This window comes from Hylaeus volcanicus, chromosome 6 (genome assembly GCF_026283585.1).
Source record: "Hylaeus volcanicus isolate JK05 chromosome 6, UHH_iyHylVolc1.0_haploid, whole genome shotgun sequence".
NCBI classification, from domain to species: domain Eukaryota; kingdom Metazoa; phylum Arthropoda; class Insecta; order Hymenoptera; family Colletidae; genus Hylaeus; species Hylaeus volcanicus.
In genome coordinates this window covers 12,444,825-12,462,206 of record NC_071981.1, presented here as the reverse complement: position 1 = coordinate 12,462,206, position 17,382 = coordinate 12,444,825, and the positions used below count along the sequence as shown (strand labels likewise).

At 35.5% G+C, this 17,382-nt stretch overlaps 1 protein-coding gene and 1 long non-coding RNA gene across 2 annotated transcripts in view; one reads left to right on the top strand and one right to left on the bottom strand.

Annotated features, from left to right (window-relative positions):
• Positions 1–459: 459 nt before the first annotated feature.
• LOC128878314 (metabotropic glutamate receptor 8-like) overlaps positions 460–17,382 on the bottom strand; it is a 17,032-nt gene continuing 109 nt past the window's right edge. Inside the window, exons 2-16 of the mRNA XM_054126425.1 lie at positions 15,449–15,631; positions 11,345–11,560; positions 10,295–10,426; positions 8,325–8,504; positions 7,650–7,819; positions 6,805–6,959; positions 6,302–6,550; positions 6,017–6,172; positions 5,556–5,682; positions 5,191–5,302; positions 4,650–4,873; positions 3,908–4,188; positions 3,200–3,504; positions 1,796–1,924; positions 460–728 (exon numbers count right to left, since the gene is read on the bottom strand). Of these exons, the coding sequence (XP_053982400.1) occupies positions 528–728; positions 1,796–1,924; positions 3,200–3,504; positions 3,908–4,188; positions 4,650–4,873; positions 5,191–5,302; positions 5,556–5,682; positions 6,017–6,172; positions 6,302–6,550; positions 6,805–6,959; positions 7,650–7,819; positions 8,325–8,504; positions 10,295–10,426; positions 11,345–11,560; positions 15,449–15,598 (2,787 nt within the window). The 5' untranslated portion in view covers positions 15,599–15,631 and the 3' untranslated portion in view covers positions 460–527. The remainder of the gene's footprint in view (positions 729–1,795; positions 1,925–3,199; positions 3,505–3,907; positions 4,189–4,649; positions 4,874–5,190; positions 5,303–5,555; positions 5,683–6,016; positions 6,173–6,301; positions 6,551–6,804; positions 6,960–7,649; positions 7,820–8,324; positions 8,505–10,294; positions 10,427–11,344; positions 11,561–15,448; positions 15,632–17,382) is intronic.
• Positions 8,949–17,382, top strand: part of LOC128878315 (uncharacterized) — a 21,431-nt gene continuing 12,997 nt past the window's right edge. The window contains exon 1 of the long non-coding RNA XR_008457388.1: positions 8,949–9,056. This is a non-coding gene — a long non-coding RNA (uncharacterized LOC128878315). The remainder of the gene's footprint in view (positions 9,057–17,382) is intronic.

Here is a 17,382-nt window from a genome sequence, read left to right as displayed (position 1 = left end):
CGAAGCTAGAGTTCTTAGTTGTCAAATGACAGCAATCACGTGGTTGCAACTGACTCTAGTATTGCCAAAAGCAAACTAGTGCCTCCTGTTGCAGAAATGCGTCACGACTTTTCTGACAACCCAATATATTTAAAAATATCGAAACGAGTGTTTTAAAGTCACAAGGGGAAAAATATGATATTCTTGTTTATGTAATCGTGAAAAATGCAAAATTAAATAGTAATATTTTTATAATAATTGTAGAATATAAAGGAATGTAAAGGTGTAGAGATGTAACCGTAAGGGGAGCAATGAAGAATATACTACTTAACATCGATTACCTGGTCGGAATCGCTGGAAATCGACTTTCGGCTTCGATTTCGATAATTCTCCGTGTACACCGAAGGACTGGAAATGTCTCTCGATTCTGACATTTCCTGAACAGTCGAGAGATTACGATCCTCTTCGTAATCATTATACACCTCCACCTCGTTTTCACGAATCCTGCCCTGATAATCTTGACAGGATGGGAGGTGTATGAGAGAGACCTAGCTAACCGAGGTCTCCTCGATGGATGGGCTCGCCAGTGCTTGGGTCTCGCCGTTGGCATGCTTCACCTCATCTTGTCCCTGACGAGTTGTCGGTGGACTGCTGCGGGAACAAGAGGTCATGCTCTGCAACGTTTGGCTCCGACCACCGGAGAATCGCATACTGTACGCCGCGCGATTACTACTTTGTACTGGGCCTGTCTGAAAGAGTTCACAGAATTTTACATTTTACTATATTTGATTGCAAATATATTGGGAAGTCAATATAATCTCGACCTGGGTAATATTTAAATCAAATGAAAATGAGAAATAACTATTTGAAATAGTAATTTATTTAGGTACGTTAATTGAAAATGTAGCTGCTCTAAATAACGAATTAAGGTCGATTCAGCTATACGACACGCACCGGCACCGACACGACAAAACATTAAAACACGCGTTTTAATTAGGGGTGTGCGGGATCCCGGTCGGGACGGGAATTCCTCCCGGGATCGGGATGGAATCCCGAGAATTTCAGAATCCCGAAACTATTCGGGATTCCCGAGAATTTCGAGATCCCGTAAACGTTCGGGATTCCCGGAATTTCGAAATTCCGTACATTCGAATTGCTGAAATTTTCAAGAATAACAACACTTTCGGAAACCCCAGATATTATTCTATATCCCGTACATTGTCGGGAATCCCGGATTTTTGCGGGATCTCGTGTATTCTCGGGAATCTCGAATCAACACAGGATCCCGCATAAACTCGGGAATCCCGGATATTTTCGGGAATCCCGCACACCCCTAGTTTTAATGGAACTATTCATACTTAACAGACACCGACCTGAACGTTCCGTCAACGATAATAGTGTGAATAGTTCCATTAAAACGCGCGTTTTAATGTTTTGTCGTGTCGGTGCCGGTACGTCTCGTTGCCGGAACGTGACGGTCCGTGTCGTATAGTCTGAATCGATCTTTACAGTAGTCACCTCTCTCAATAGGTAATCTCTCAATCTGTGTTTTATTTAGTGATATTTGATAGTACCTCGAAGGATTTGAACAAATTTTGAAAAATGTCAGTTTTACAAACGTTTAAAGTGTTGTGCGTTGTCTTTTAATTTTTCGAAAAATGATAACTATTAAACTAGCCGACGGATGAGAATGAGCTCTCGCGGCCTTACAGCGAAAACATTAACGCAAACGAAAGTAATTTCGCTTTGAACCAAAAAGTTTTGAACCATTTAAAAAAAAATTATTTTACACAAATTTGGAGAAACCCATACTTACATTCGCATGTCCGGGCCGAACATTTTTGTATGGTTGAAAGAGTACCAAGTATACCTTTGGCGTGAAGAGGCAACCGAGAGCTACAGACGCAGAGATGTTGATGCACATGCACATGCTTGCTATTTGTACCTGTAAATTTACCTTCATGTCTTCCATGTTTCAGTTTGAAAAATGAAATAAAAAGTAACGATTTTAATTCTACTTCTACTTAACAAATATCAGTTTTAATGCATTACGTTACAACATGTTTCGCTAATTTAGTTGCACGGAATATTTAACGTGTACAATCATGCTCATATACTTTTCTCCTCGAATCTTTTTAAGAAATAGCGAAACATTTTGTATATGTAACGAAAGTATGCACTAATGTCTGTTTTCAAAATATTGACCATTCAGTGATACTTTGCATATTAGTATCTACTACTAGAGTGGATCTTAGGTATACTTAGTGAAAAATCGTAATCGATATAAAATACGATTAAACACTTCTGACCGAAAAAGAAACAAAATTCAAGTTTGAATTTGTTCGACACATTTTGAACTTTGATCATTTAGAAATATGATTAAATACCTGTTTAATTGTTTTGCTTTTGAGTGATTCAATGTCAAGTTAAATGTGTCAACCGTCGAAGAAGAGGATAAATTTCATGTGGCTATTATCAATGGAAAATTTATTAAACATAAACAAAACAAATTTTGTTTACCAATTAAACATCTCTACTATTATGTATGAAAACATTGACATCACACAATTGTTTATGTGAACTAAAAATTGTTGAAAAAAAAATCTTTTTTTTCTTTCGGACGTACGATAATAGCCACTTAAATTACGATTATGAATCACTATACAGGGTGTCCCAAAACTCGGGGAGGAGCCGGAAATGGGGGGTAGCTGAGACGATTCTGAACAACAATTTCCTTTGCAAAAATGTCGGATGGGGCTTCGTTAAGGAGATATTAAGAGAAAACCCCGACCAATCAGAGCGCGCGTAGACCGTTGGAGCGGCCGCGGTAGCGTAGGCTACGCGCTGGCGGCCGCGCTTGCACGCGAACAAGTGACTCGACGTGCATCGAAGCATCGACCTAGCGCGTAGCCTTCGCTACCGCGGCCGCTCCAACGGTCTACGCGCGATCTGATTGGTCGGGGTTTTCGCTTAATATCTCCTTAACGAAGCCCCATCCGACAATTTTGCAAAGGAAATTGTTGTTCAGAATCGTCTCAGCTACCCCCCATTTCCGGCTCCTCCCCGAGTTTTGGGACACCCTGTATATTTATTTATTTTATCATTACAGTCTCATTGAAAATGAATAAATCGCAACAAATTGTCGTTATTCATATCAAATCCTGGCTTTTTACGCGATTTCGCGAAGGGGTGGGCGTGTACTGTAGTTTTAAATACAAACCTTGTAGTCATTATTCGAGCCAAAGTAGATGGGCACGAATGCCAACCATACAATGCAGGTTGAATACATTGTAAAACCAATGTATTTCGCTTCGTTGAAGTTCTCCGGTATTTTGCGCGTTTTGAATGCGTATAAAGTGCACATGAGTATTAGGAACATGTTGTATACGAGTGACATCATCAGAGAAAATGTGGAAACGCGGCATGTGAGCACCGCTGATAGCGGATAAGGGTATATTTCCGTGGTGTTTGGTGGTTCGATAATTAGCCACACGATAGCACCAGTTAATTGCACTGCAGTGATCCCTATAAAAACGGGAATTACATGATACGATATCAAGATCGGCGACCTATGCTAAAAGAATAATGATTCGCCTCAAATGAAGCTATTGAAATTATATTTTAATTAATAATAATATTCTTCTACGAACTGAACTAGTTTTTAAGTTTCGATAGATTTAATTTATGGACGACTTGTTCCGTTGATATTCTTGTTGCTTAATGCCTTCAAAACATTTGTACCATGTATTAAATGAAACAAATATCAAAATTGTTCGGAAAATTCAAACCTTTACGTTTAAAAAGATGAAACTAATCTTCATCTTTTTAAGATGGGCCAACTTGTAGTTTTGAAGGCAATTGCACGTATCGGTGAACATTTACGATATTTTGTACAATCTACGCATGCCTTTGAAAATTGTAAACTCACCGATTGCAATTACAACTTGACTTTTCGGTGAAGTATAGGAAGGCCTTTTTATACTCTTTGTTCCTTGATTGAAAATGCGCGATATTCGGTTTGTTTTGGTTAGTATGGCGCTATAACAAATGCTCAAGCACAGGCCCAAACCGATTCTCAAATACGTGCAGTTCCACGTAGTTGGCCTGCTTAGTATCACGAAACTCATTCCGTAGCATGATAGAATTCCTACCAACAACACGTAACATAATTCACGGCCGGATGCCATAATCACTGGGGTACGGTTGAAACTGAAATGTAATTATGAATTCATTAACATGATAATTGAATTTAAACTAACAAACTGAATATTATATTACTAAACTCAGTAATTTTTCTGAAACAAGGGAGAAAAGAAAACGTTTACACGATATACATAAAAAGCATGCACACTATTACATCAAGAGGCACACACAGTTATGCAAATCAAGAAGCACAGCCACCTCAAACTATTAAACCAAATATTATACTAACGCATTAAATTATTTACGCGTAAATAATGTTTTTAAAACAAATAAGACGAAGACTAATGCCGGATACTGATTATTTTCAATCTTTGTGGTCAAAGAAAATTATTTACAGACAAATATAGTCGACAAGGCAGACATGCTCATACAAAAAAGAAAACGTATAAAAGAAAGTTTTCTGGAATATGGACGCTGGAGACGAAAAGGTCTGGGCAACTCTGTTGTACATTATTAAATAATCGTACCGAATAAAAACCGCTGTAGTGAATAAAGTACTAAGTATGCCGATGGATGCAAATATTAATGGCACCAGTGCCCATGGACTGGTCCACGGAATGACCTCTGCTGTGAGTTTGATGCAGTTTGTCATTGTCTCATCCGGGGCTTGTCCAGGTCCGCAACTGTGACACGAGTCGTTGAAAACGTAAGCATCTTCTCGACACGCCACGCAACTCCAGCAACAAGTTTCCTGAAAATTTCATTATGGCTAAAAAGCATGACTTACTTACATGACAATCGGAATTCCTGTTCAATGCTTCGATTTCAATGGTGTACGAGTTAATGTCTATATGATTGATGTATAATGAAAATATTTTTTTAGTAATACCGTGGATCCTAACAAAATGTACTTAGTTTTAACAGGAACTTATAAAAGAGTATGAAGAAGATTGAAAGACATTTAGAAACATGAACGGAACAAGGAATACCAGTGCAAAACCCTAAAAATTTGTATTATATTTTCGGGTGACGTAATAATGTGATTATGTGTTGTCTCTTATTGCTTACTTGAAAATTACGGATATGGCCTAATGGACAATTATCACTGCATAAACTTCGAGGGATATGCATTTCACCAGCGCCTGTCGCCCACCTTGTTATGTTAATATCAAGTGTCAATCTAAACAGAAAATAACATAAATCTTTGAATATTATATTTATAATTATGTAGCGTAGTTGTACAGGATCTCTGAAGAAACTAACTGGATCAACCATAAAGAACCAGGCTCTGAATGCTTCAAACATCTTCTTGTATATTAATGTCTTCAGAAAGAAAACAAAACTACATATAATGCAATTCAAGTGCGAAACATAGTCTAAGATTACTTTTTCCAAACAACTCGTATAGTTACGAAGTATGAAGTTGTACTTACTCTTCTTTCCATGTGCCGATCAGAACATAATCGAATCGACCGTCTTCGTTTCTCTGGTACTGATAAATATTATAAAATCCGTACGCATCGCCATCAGCTTTAAATTTAATTTCAGTCCCCTGACGACCTGTGCGTGAAACATACAATGTGAAAATTAAGTTCTTGACGCAGGCTAATTTATGCATTAGTTCGGTATATTTAGAAATGAATGTATTACATTGCAATTTTTGAAGGTACAATATAATTAATTTCTATTCACTTGTAAAGAGATAAACATCGACATCAAACATGGTCATTTGAAGACATAGGTGTTATTTTAATTATGGTAACTACTAATGCATTTCAGTTCCACAATAAAATGTAAATGTTTTCTATATTTGTTTACATTTTAGACTATGGTACCTTATTGTTTCGTGTGGCAAAAAAATGTACGTTTCAGGATTAAAATTGTACCCACTCACCGATAAAGCTGACATTTCGAATATGCTGAAGAAGCTGCTGACCATCGGGTGCTGGACGAAGTTTCTCGCATAAATAGTGCGTCGTTCCAAGATTATTCACGCATTCTTCTTCAATTAAATTGTGAACACCGTGTGCTATAGCATAAACTGCGTCAACTGAAAATAATTATACATATGAGCTCGATATTAATTCTTTTAGATGCAACGCATGCTAGACGAAGATTGCAATGTTTCTGAAGTAAACGTTATTGTAGAGAGATGATGACTTCTCGTTACACTGCTTACCGACAAATGGTACCAGGCCTTCTTGCTCGTAATCGACTAATTCCTCTGTGCCAGTACAGCGTGTCATTTCGGTAGACAAATTCGCACTGAAACTGCACTTATGATGTTGGGACCAAAATTCGCGGAACCAAACGTTGCGGCAATTGACTGTCTTCCTGGGTAGCTGTTTATGTAGCACGTTGCTCTCAGTTTGATCACCGCATTCATTGCCCACTCTTGGACGAAGGTTTAGATAGTAGTTGTCGAAATCTACAAATATAAATTTACGATTATAATATTACGTATATTATAATAATAATAATAATAATAATAATAATATCATAATTATCTAAATCTTTACGGTTATGCGAGTCCTGTTTTTAATAGAATCATATAGCTTCCTTCGGTATCATCTGTTATATCATCTGATTTTTTATATAAATAATCGTGCTCGTGACGTAAAATACGTTTTCGTTACATAAATTATAATAAATGTTACAGAACATTTTTAGTATTCGACGTACCTTGAAGAGAAGTTCTGTAGGGTAAAATTGTGATCGCGCCCTCAGCAGCGAACTCTTGATCTCTTACTGGATAAACTTTGGCGCCCCAGGAGTCACTACCCACCCACATAAAATGACCTGTGCGATTGGCTCTGACTGCCGCTTGGAGGAGTTTCCTGAGGGCAGAGAGTTCCATTACGTTTACCGAAAAAAAAAAAATCGATTGCTACGGATATTGAACAAAATTTCAATGAGCGTAGTCGTTGACACCGATATTAACGTGAATTCATTACATTAAATTCAATATCTATTAAAATTATTCGATTAAAATAATCTTTTAATACGCGTTAATCAACTTCTACCATCGCAGTATTTGTTAAGGATAAATGAAATCGAATTTATCGGTTTAATATAGGTATGTTTGTCTTTCTATCAATTTTATAACTAACGTGTATTTAATTCTTCCTCCTGCAACTTTTTTATTATAATTATTACTTAAAAAAGTGAGAATTGAAATTTCGTATTTCATTTAATGCTTTTTTAAGTGATTTGAATTGTATACGACCAGATTTTTATTTTCAGGTTATATAGAAAATTCTCCAGAGAAACATTGAATAAATTGGAAGCACATCGTTATGAACTTTAGACCTAATTCTTATCTGTTTGTTAATTTCATAATTAAAATTTATCGAACAAAAGGTAGCACTCGACTTCAAACTGCTCTAAAATCGGAAATATTTAAAAATTCGAAAAATTCTTTGACATACATTGAAAATATCGTTAAAGACTACAACATACCAAATATTTTTACGAGGGTAATTAAGAACAGATTCATACATAATTAAATTTAAAGTAGACGCTTTTACCTTACGTTATCCTCATCGACGAACAGGACTACACCTCTGGCGTTGTGTTTCGAGCCGAGCCGGTCAATAATTTTATCAAAGTCCTCGCTTTTGGCGTTTCTTAAGATTTTCTCGCTAACTGCTACGCAAATACCGTACTCCATCGATAGAGAGATAAAGCTGGCAATACCCTTAAAAGTAAGGAAATAGTAACGCACTGGTTGATAACTATATTAATAGGTGATAGTCTATTTTCGAACATCTGTAACTTTATTCATTCATTCTAAGGAACTTTTGATTTTTCAAGTTCCTATTATTTTCCTACAAATCTGTTTTAGCAAATTGGTAACGTAATAATACAAATATAAATGGGTAATGTATTAGAATTAACAAAAAAATAAGAATAAGTATTAATAATAAGAATAAGAATAAGAATTAACCAAAGTAAAAGCAGAAATTTTGAAGTAGAATTTGATAAGAAAATTAGGCGACTTTAATTGAAATTTTTGACCAAACTCCAGTTGTCGATTATTCAGCAATTTTATATAAAACTTTCTTTCTTGCATAGATTTTACGACTAGGTTTAGAATGTATATAGCACGATGCACTATGACGAATTTGATATTTTTTATCGAAGCTTTTATTTTAAAAAAAACTATTATTGCCAAGCTCTATGATACGTTAATTCAACCTCACCTTCTCTCCGTAATCACCTTCAACTGCAACCGTGGAAACGTATTTCCAGCCGAGTAGATGAATAATTTCCACCATTGCCTGGGCTTGAAAATTATCTGGCGGTACTACTCTACTGAAATATTCGAAGCGACTTTTATCCGACAGCTCTGTGCTCGTCGATGCATAGCTTATTTGCGGTATCTGTGAACAGTGTAATTATAATAAATACTGTGAAAGTACGTACGAATTTTACGATAAGTTTAAAACGTTTCTAGCGGCAAACGTATTTGTCTGTAAATTTTATGCTAAAAATGAGATTTCATTTCAAACGATCGCCATTTTTACAAAAATTGATACTTTGAAAAATTCTCATGTACTCCCACAGTGTATATCACGTAGAAAATAGTTGGTATTTTATTTGAAGATTAGAGAGTCATATCGATATGGTTCTTGATAATGAAAGACCATCGATAGTTCTCTAACGTTAGTATGTCCCTCTCCAAACAGTTTCCTCTCGTCAGATATTTTCGTATTATTAAATACTTTGATTATCGCGCGAAATACATTGGAAGTCACGCAGAAGCCGTGCCTATTCGCTGCGTGCGGATTACCGCCGCTCTGTGAGAGTCGTGTTTTGATTTGTCGCGATACATGTGACCGCTGCACAGACCGGAGCTATCAGTACGTTCTGTTACTGCGTGAGGTTTAGACGTGCGAGGAAACGTTTCGGAGCAGTATCTGTTCGATTAAACAGTAAGTACTCCTACTATTCTACATATCTATTAATTACGTATTGTATACAGTACTGTGCACGACTCTTAGTCCACTTACATTTTTAAACGCTAAAGAGTTTGATTTAGTATTACATATAATTAACAATATTACTGACCTAAATTAGATAAAAATAATATAAACTTAAAGGAGAATTTAATATTCAGTACTTCTTTTACCTTCGTGACTGCGTTGACAATTTTCGAACAACTTTCATATGATTTTTTCATTATTTCATTCGGAATATTTTGCCATTTGAATCGTAATATCTCAAACGGCTTGGCTGTCTCTTTCTTCGAGCTTTGTCCAAATAATGTTTGTTGTGTAATGTTTATTCACGTACATATATATATGTACGTCTCTTTGAGGGTGAACCTTCAAATAGTTTCATGACACAAGTTTCACGAAACACAAAAATATCTCTGTGGCTTTCAACTGAAATAAGAATTTTCTCGAAATAAATATTTTTACTGAATTGAGTAGCCAATTATTTTCCGTTATATTACTTAAATATTCTATTATAATTATTCTATTATATATTCTATTATAATTTTCTATCTTATCGACTATGGAATTACAGTATTGTGCAAAAGTCTTAGGCCACCATGTTAAGTTTGGGTTACACTTAAATAAATATAATGTATAATTATAATAGAATATTTAAATAATATAACGGAAAATAATTGGCTACTCAATTCAGTAAAAATATTTATTTCGAGAAAATTCTTATTTCAGTTGAAAGCCACAGAGATATTTTTGTGTTTCGTGAAACTTGTGTCATGAAACTATTTGAAGGTTCACCCTCAAAGAGACGATAGAACGCGAAGCAGGAAGCGTTTGCTATAATTTTCAAAGCGCAAAGCGATTCGCGGGGTCGTCGTGAAAGTGTAACGAAAGTACCTTCTATTAAGTAATTTCGGAACATAATTCGATTTAGCTCGATTGCCTTGAATTACATTGAACACGCTTTGTAACCTGGTTATCGTATGTAACATTTTAATATTCTGTTACGATTCTGTTAGGATTCGGGAAAGAAACTCGTAGACCGTTGGTATTCAATAATATAATTGTTCGAAATTTTGCATTTTTGTTTGAGAAAAGAAACAATTTTCTTATAACGTATAAATATTTTTTGAATTATATATATGATCCACTTTCCATGTTCGTAAAAATTCTAGTCTTTTCGAATGAAATAGCACAAGCGTTCGTCTATTACTGACCTTGAATAGTCTCAAAATATTAGCGACCATAATGGAGACTACACTGAAGGAAGCTCCTATAACGCCAGACACGGGCTTGTGAGGTATGTACGTCGGTGGTTTGTCATTTTCACATTTATATTCCGTTATATCCTGAAAATGAATAACTGTACATTTACGTGCTATATGTATTACATGTAGAATTGGTTATAATACAGGATATTCAAAGGCCACTCTAAACCAAAATGTTTACTAAAAAATAACACCCAAAGACTGAATATAAAATATAAAATAATTCGTTTGTGATTCACAATCGTTACATTTAAACACATTAACAATATACAGCATATATCGACGTGCATGTTTTATTCGACACGCATGTTTGTCATGAATAATAACATGTTTAACCTCCTACTACAAGAATTAGTATATTATACCAATTTGCAACAAGAAGTAGCACCTAGAGTATTTATATTTATTAATAAATAATGGATGAAAATAAAAAGGAAAAATATGCTAATTTTTATCCATATTCATACTGTTACACACCACCTCGGTCTAGAAGTAAGTTCTTTACGCCACTACTCGAGGAGACGCGTTTGTTTTCGGGATTTTGCGTCTAATCCATCTTAAGTAATGTGGAGCGAGCCGAGGAAAAGAGGAGAAATAGAAATAAAGAAGGAAGAGGTACGGTTTCCTCTCGAAACCACAAACCAGACTCATCAGTAGAGCTACAGCTGATGGTTCCTTCCCCAGACGCGTGGGACGAGAAGATAAAAGTTGCTATTCGTATATATGTATAGGGATGAATCATGAAACGAGGGCTTTCAAGACGTAATACAATTAGGAACACCTTTGTCGATTACTAACGCGAACCGAGAAGGCGCTGTACATATCGGGTGACGTGACATTAGCAGAGATAAAAAATCACAGTTAAAAATTTGTATACAAAATATCATTAACCAAAGGTTATTTGTTATTCGAGTTAGGGATAGTATTCGTGAAATGTAAAGAAAATGTTTAAAAAGAAAGAAATGATTATAATGAATTTTGTGTTTCTGGAAGACTCACCTGGTTCATATAGGATCTGACGAATTCCATGCTTTGATCAAGAGCGTAAGTATCGCTGCTGCAAGAGTCGAGAATAAGGGCACCTAAGGTGGTGTTCGGTAATAAATCATTGTCCGCATTTATTTCATCGAGGACGTATAGCATAGCTTCTAAACGCTGCATTCCTTTTTCCTCTTTTACAGCACCGCACGGCGATTGACCGATGGACCCAGACACCTGTGAATAAAAATATGAATAAAGTACACTTACAGCCGAGTTTCAGCTGTATCAGTAAGCGCGTTCAATCAAAATCAGACATTGAAGAAAAAATATATGAGAAAATGGTTTAGAATAATAGACGAAATTATTGAACAGTGTAAAATATATCACGATTTTATTATGTATAAGTAAATATGAGGATACATATATTAATACATCCGATATGATATAATATACGGCACATAATATATACTAATATATATATTTAATTAGATATATTTAAACCATTAAGGGGCTTGGAACATCAAAAAATTTTATTTTTATTAATTTTTATTTTTATTAAAATATAAGCGATTCTGAACAATTCTACGCAAAGAAAATTGAATTTGGAGCACTAGAAGTGGTAAGAAAAATTTTTTGAAAAAAAAAGAATGGATTTTTTTTCACAAAATTTCTTTTTTTCTCACAAAAAAAGTTCGACGACACGAACTTAGTAGAAAGAACGCGATAAAACTGTAAAAAATATAAGGAAATACAACTGACAACTTTCTCGAAGAGAAAACAACGACAGTCAAAGCGGAAGACCGGTGGCACGGTTACCTTGGTCCCAGCCATAGGGTATTGTTTTTTAGGGTAAAGAAGACGGTAAATTATCAAAAAGGCAGTGTTTTAATCCATTTTGATAAAAAGAAATGCGATTAGATAATATTTATATCGATAATCGAGCGAGAGACATACAAATTTTTAGTGTTTTGCTTTTCCTGAAAACCTAGGTTTTTGGTATAAAGGTACATTTTTCTCAGACGCGGTTAGGCCGATATGATCCAAATTTTTTACACGTGTTTCTTGATAGTCCGGCCTAATAAACCTATAAATTTTTTTTTCAACTTTACACATTTTTAAAAAATTAACCATTTAGAATTTCAAAAAAATTCTCGGTGTAAATTAGGCCCAACTATCAGAAATCACATGGAAAAAAATTTGGTCCATATCGGCCTAACCGTTTCTGAGAAAAGTGTACCTTTATATCAAAAACCTAGGTTTTCAGAAAACGCAAAAAACTAAAAATTTCTATTTCCCGTTCGATTATCGATATAAATGTTATCGAATCGTATTTAATTTTATCAAAATCGATTAAAACACTGCCTTTTCGGAAATTTACTGTCTTTCTTTACCCTAGGAAACAATACCCTATGGCTGTGACCAAGGTAACCACGCCTCCGGTCTTCCGCAAATTTGACTGTCGTTGTTTTCTCTTCGAGAAAGTTGTCAGTTGTATTTCCTTATATTTTCTACAGTTTTATCGCGTTCTTTTTACTAAGTTCGTGTCGTCGAACTTTTTTTGTGAGAAAAGAAGAAATTTTGTGAAAAAAAATTCCATTTTTTTTTTCAAAAATTTTGTTTACCACCGCTAGTGGTCCAAATTCAATTTTCTTAAAAAATTGAAAAAAAAAAATAAAAAACGTGATTTTTTTCACTTTTTGATGTTCCTAGCCCCTTAACCTGAGAATTATTACAAAAGTTACTTGGTTTCTGAATATTAGACAAAATCCTAAATATACATGTACAAATAAACGTACCAAATTTTAAAAGTTGCCATGAAATTGGTAAAGTATCTAAGAATATCCAATTAATTTAACTACGCAAAGTAATAAAAAAAATATAAAACATATCAGATTTAATTGCTCGTATGAAAATAAATCAAAAAGTCACGTACCATTTTCCGATTGGATCATTCGTTATTGAGATATATGGAATTGAAGTTCTCTCCCGTGCCAGTCGTACTCAAAGGTCGTTGACCGAGCGGCTACGCTCGCGCGCTCTCGCACGTGCTCATGCGCTCGCGCGCTCCCGCACGTGACTATGCGCTCGCGCGCACTTCCACGTGGTCGATGCGTTTCGCACGCGGGAAAACTTCAACTGCCTGCATTTCCGTAACGAAGCCTCGGATTGAAAAATGGAAAAGAACTTTTTGGTTCGTATTATCACTAGGCATTCATCTCCAAGTAGTGTCCTATATTTTTACTAAAAACCCATACACCACGTGCTCTAAATATGATACTACGAGTATAAAACGTCTGATACATTACACCCTCAGGGGCTGTGGGTACAATGTTCGATTGTAGCTATAGCACGGGTTTAGCAATCCCGAGGTACCCGAGCTATGAGGGGGGCTAGTGAGCCCCAACAGATTCCTTGTATTCCTAATTGGGATAATAAAGTATGATACAGAATATTACAGCATAATACTGTTTGATACAGTATACTATGGAATATTACAGTAATTTCGTTGGAATTTTTAATAGAGAATGATGTTGAGAAGTATATAAGCAAAACAAATATGCAAAGTAAAGCAAAAATTAAATGAATGTAGAAAAAGAACAATTGTAATCCAGTACGGTTGTTTAAAAAGACACGATCAACAAAAAGATGGACAAATAGTTGATTGAACAACGGTAGCTTGTTGTCTACTAAATTCTAAATTATAATTCGAAGATTCAGACCACCGTACACCGGTGTAAATCGAGCCAACCGCTGGAAACGTGATCGTTGCGAAGCCTGGCTATGACCCAGCCAGCTTTACGTCGACATGTACGATTACTGATCATCAGTTTGTAGGAACCGTACCGCTGTTCTCACCTGCAATACCTGGTGAGAACTGCATCACTGTTCTCCGAGACGATACTGTGTCACTGAGGAATACCGATCGTTAGCTTGTAACGACCTTTACAAGATGATAGTTCTGCTTCGCCGAGCGAGTCCGAAGCGCAGAGATCTTTGCTGACCCTCGCCTCGATGGCTCGAGTTACCAACAAGTCACCGAATAATTGTGTCTCACTCGCTCCGACTATTTCCTAAAGTTCCTATCCCACTCGCGCAAGGCGAGGCACAAGAGCCCATTAAGAGTGTCCAAAACAGTCGATACATAACAGACAGCAACCTTTTTCGAACCTCTTAATGGGACACGCCTCGCACAAGTGGTACAAGCGACTTGCACTCCTCTGTTTCTCACTGTTGTAAACAGCAGCCAGCAAAACGTAATAATCGGGGCGATAAATTTCGTTTCCCTCTCGTCACAGGATGCAATAAACAAGGGAGATTTTTTCAGATTTTTAACACGTTGACAGCCACGTCGCTCGCGTATGGGTGACAAGGATTTTCCTGAAGGTGGAATTTAGAAAAAAAACGAATCTGGATAGGTTTTTAAATTTTGAAGATGTCGCAAAAATAAGTACTATCACAAATGTTGGATTATATCGTTTCTAATTGTATAGACAACAATTTTTGTTTCGTAATTTTCATGATTGTTAGTAGACTGCGGATCTTTGTGCAAAATAAGATCTTCGCGAACATGCCTACGAAAATTGAACCTAAATAGGAATTTATTTTATTCTGCAAGTATTATAACATGAACTTTACTTTCTATTTTTTTTTTTTTGTATTCTTGCATATTGTGTGCATTTTATAGTTTCTTGCGCATTCAAATTTCCTATAAATGCATAAAGATCCGCAGTCTAATTATTAGTCACTGTGTTAAAGACTTTTATACGATAAAAAAACGTATTAGGAACGAATGACTCTGGTTTATGGTGTGAGGTAACTGGAAAAACGTTTATAGAATAAAGGTTAAAGTAGTCTTCCTCCCTCAAAACAAAAAATAATGACGTGAGCGGTTTCGAATTACGGATCTAGGCAAACAAATTTGATTGATATACCGGATAACACTATTATATATTTCGAGTTCTTCCGAAATTTCAACGATCTGTCGAGTGGCTTAACTCCTCTTAATTGGTGTTCCTATATGACAGAAATGAACGACAGAATATAGCTACGAATGGGATAGTATGAGATTGCTTGTGTATGTAAATCTAAAGCCAGCTGCTGTAGGGTACTATTCAAATTTACCTGTTCGTGCATAGGGAAAATTCCACCGAGGATTACGTCGCCATCGATGCGGATTAACTTCGAGCCATCTTCTTCGTGTCCCTTCCAATTATGACATTCGCTCACGATCAGAGAATATGAAATCCACATTAAAAGCTTCCCCACAGACATTTTTATCGGCACAGTTAAAATTTCCTTCTAATGCTGAAACAAAAAAAATGAGGAGGGGGCAATGTATCTCTTTGTGCATTGGATTAATTAACCGTGTTTTATTTACTTTACGGTTCGGCCACGAAACGTGTTAAAATTAACTTCCAAAGAAGACTTTATTTCAAAGGAAACTAACCGTTTAGTTCCCTTAACGCGCGTTACAACGAACGCTGCCGTAAAAATAAATCCAGCAAGTGCGATAACCACAGAAATTCTCAGCCACGGTTAATCTGTCGACTACAGAACTGTCTGCGTAATGCTTCTCTTGACTGTCATGTTTAACACAGATCAACGGTCGTGCTGCACCACATAACTACACGAGGATTTACTGATATATTCCCTAATAGTCAGGATAATTATGAACTTTCGAACAGTCAAATATTCAGGAATAAAACATAGTTCTATTATTTGATCGATGAATTATTTACTACGTCATTAATGTTTAATTGTCGTTAATTCGGAATCGCTGGCATTCAACAAATGTACCGCAAATCACGATTCTTTGCTAATTATACGACGTTGCTAATCTTGCTACACGATATGGCAATTTATGAATTAGTTTAATTTATTCCTAGAGAGAAAACTAATTTAATAGGATATAATGAATCGTAACACTACATAATTAACACAGCTCCGTAATCAGAATTCCTTACAAATTATACGAAGTTGTTAATATCGCTACACGATACGTCGGTATATGAATTAGTTTAATTTATTCTAAGAGAGAAATCTAATTTAGTAGGACACGATGAATCGTAACACTACTTAATTAACAGAAAATGTAATATTATCAGCCGATGTAAATGGATATACAGTGAGTTGTACAGTAATTCTCGGGTTAAGTATCAAAAAATTAGATGCAAGGAAGTGGACTTGGTGGACCACAATGACTTTAACTAACCAAACCATGATTAAAACAAAATTAAATGTAGAATAATCGATTAGGTTTAGAAACAAACCAGACATTAGACAATACCAAACAATATTTGGATGCAGTGTACAAATAGTCGTCAGAGTGCCAAAATAAAAAATCTCACTTTAGATTTTGAAAAGAAAAAAAATGATAAAACGTAGAAATCATAGTATGACGATGTCAACTTTGTTTGAAGGTAGACGGATTACTATGTATCGCCAAATTCAAATTTTAAGTCCTAGAATCACTCCACTCAACTTTTATTGTTTGTTCAATTGCTACTCTTGTTTTTGCGTGACTTTTAAAGGACTTAAATCGCGCAATTACTGTATAAAAAATATTTTTATGTAACGCACAGTCGTGTTTACTATACCACACTGTGTTTGTATAAGACGCAAGGCATAAAATGTATCGTAATTATCGCTATCAGCTGTTGAAATGTTCATTTAACTTGAGAATTTATTGCCAGTATATAACACATTCGAACAAGAACCGTTCAAAGTTCAAAATCACTTCGTTACAACTCGCATAATTAGTTGCAAGTCGATTATAAGCTTTCAGTTTAGGAATGAGATAATTACGTTCTTGATGCTTTCGTACACAAATGCGAATAGGAGAAACGCTAAAGTTCACTCGTCGAAATCTATGAGAATTTAATAAAGTTCATTGGTGTTCCAAAATATAGTACAAACAATTCATCAGCTTAAAATTGCGTAACGTCTCTTTCTTTCTTAGGAATAGATGTTTCAAAAACTTGCATTAAAGACAAATTTCTTGGTATCGTAAATTTGAAATTGTTATACGCTCTGAATACACATTTATAAACACAAAA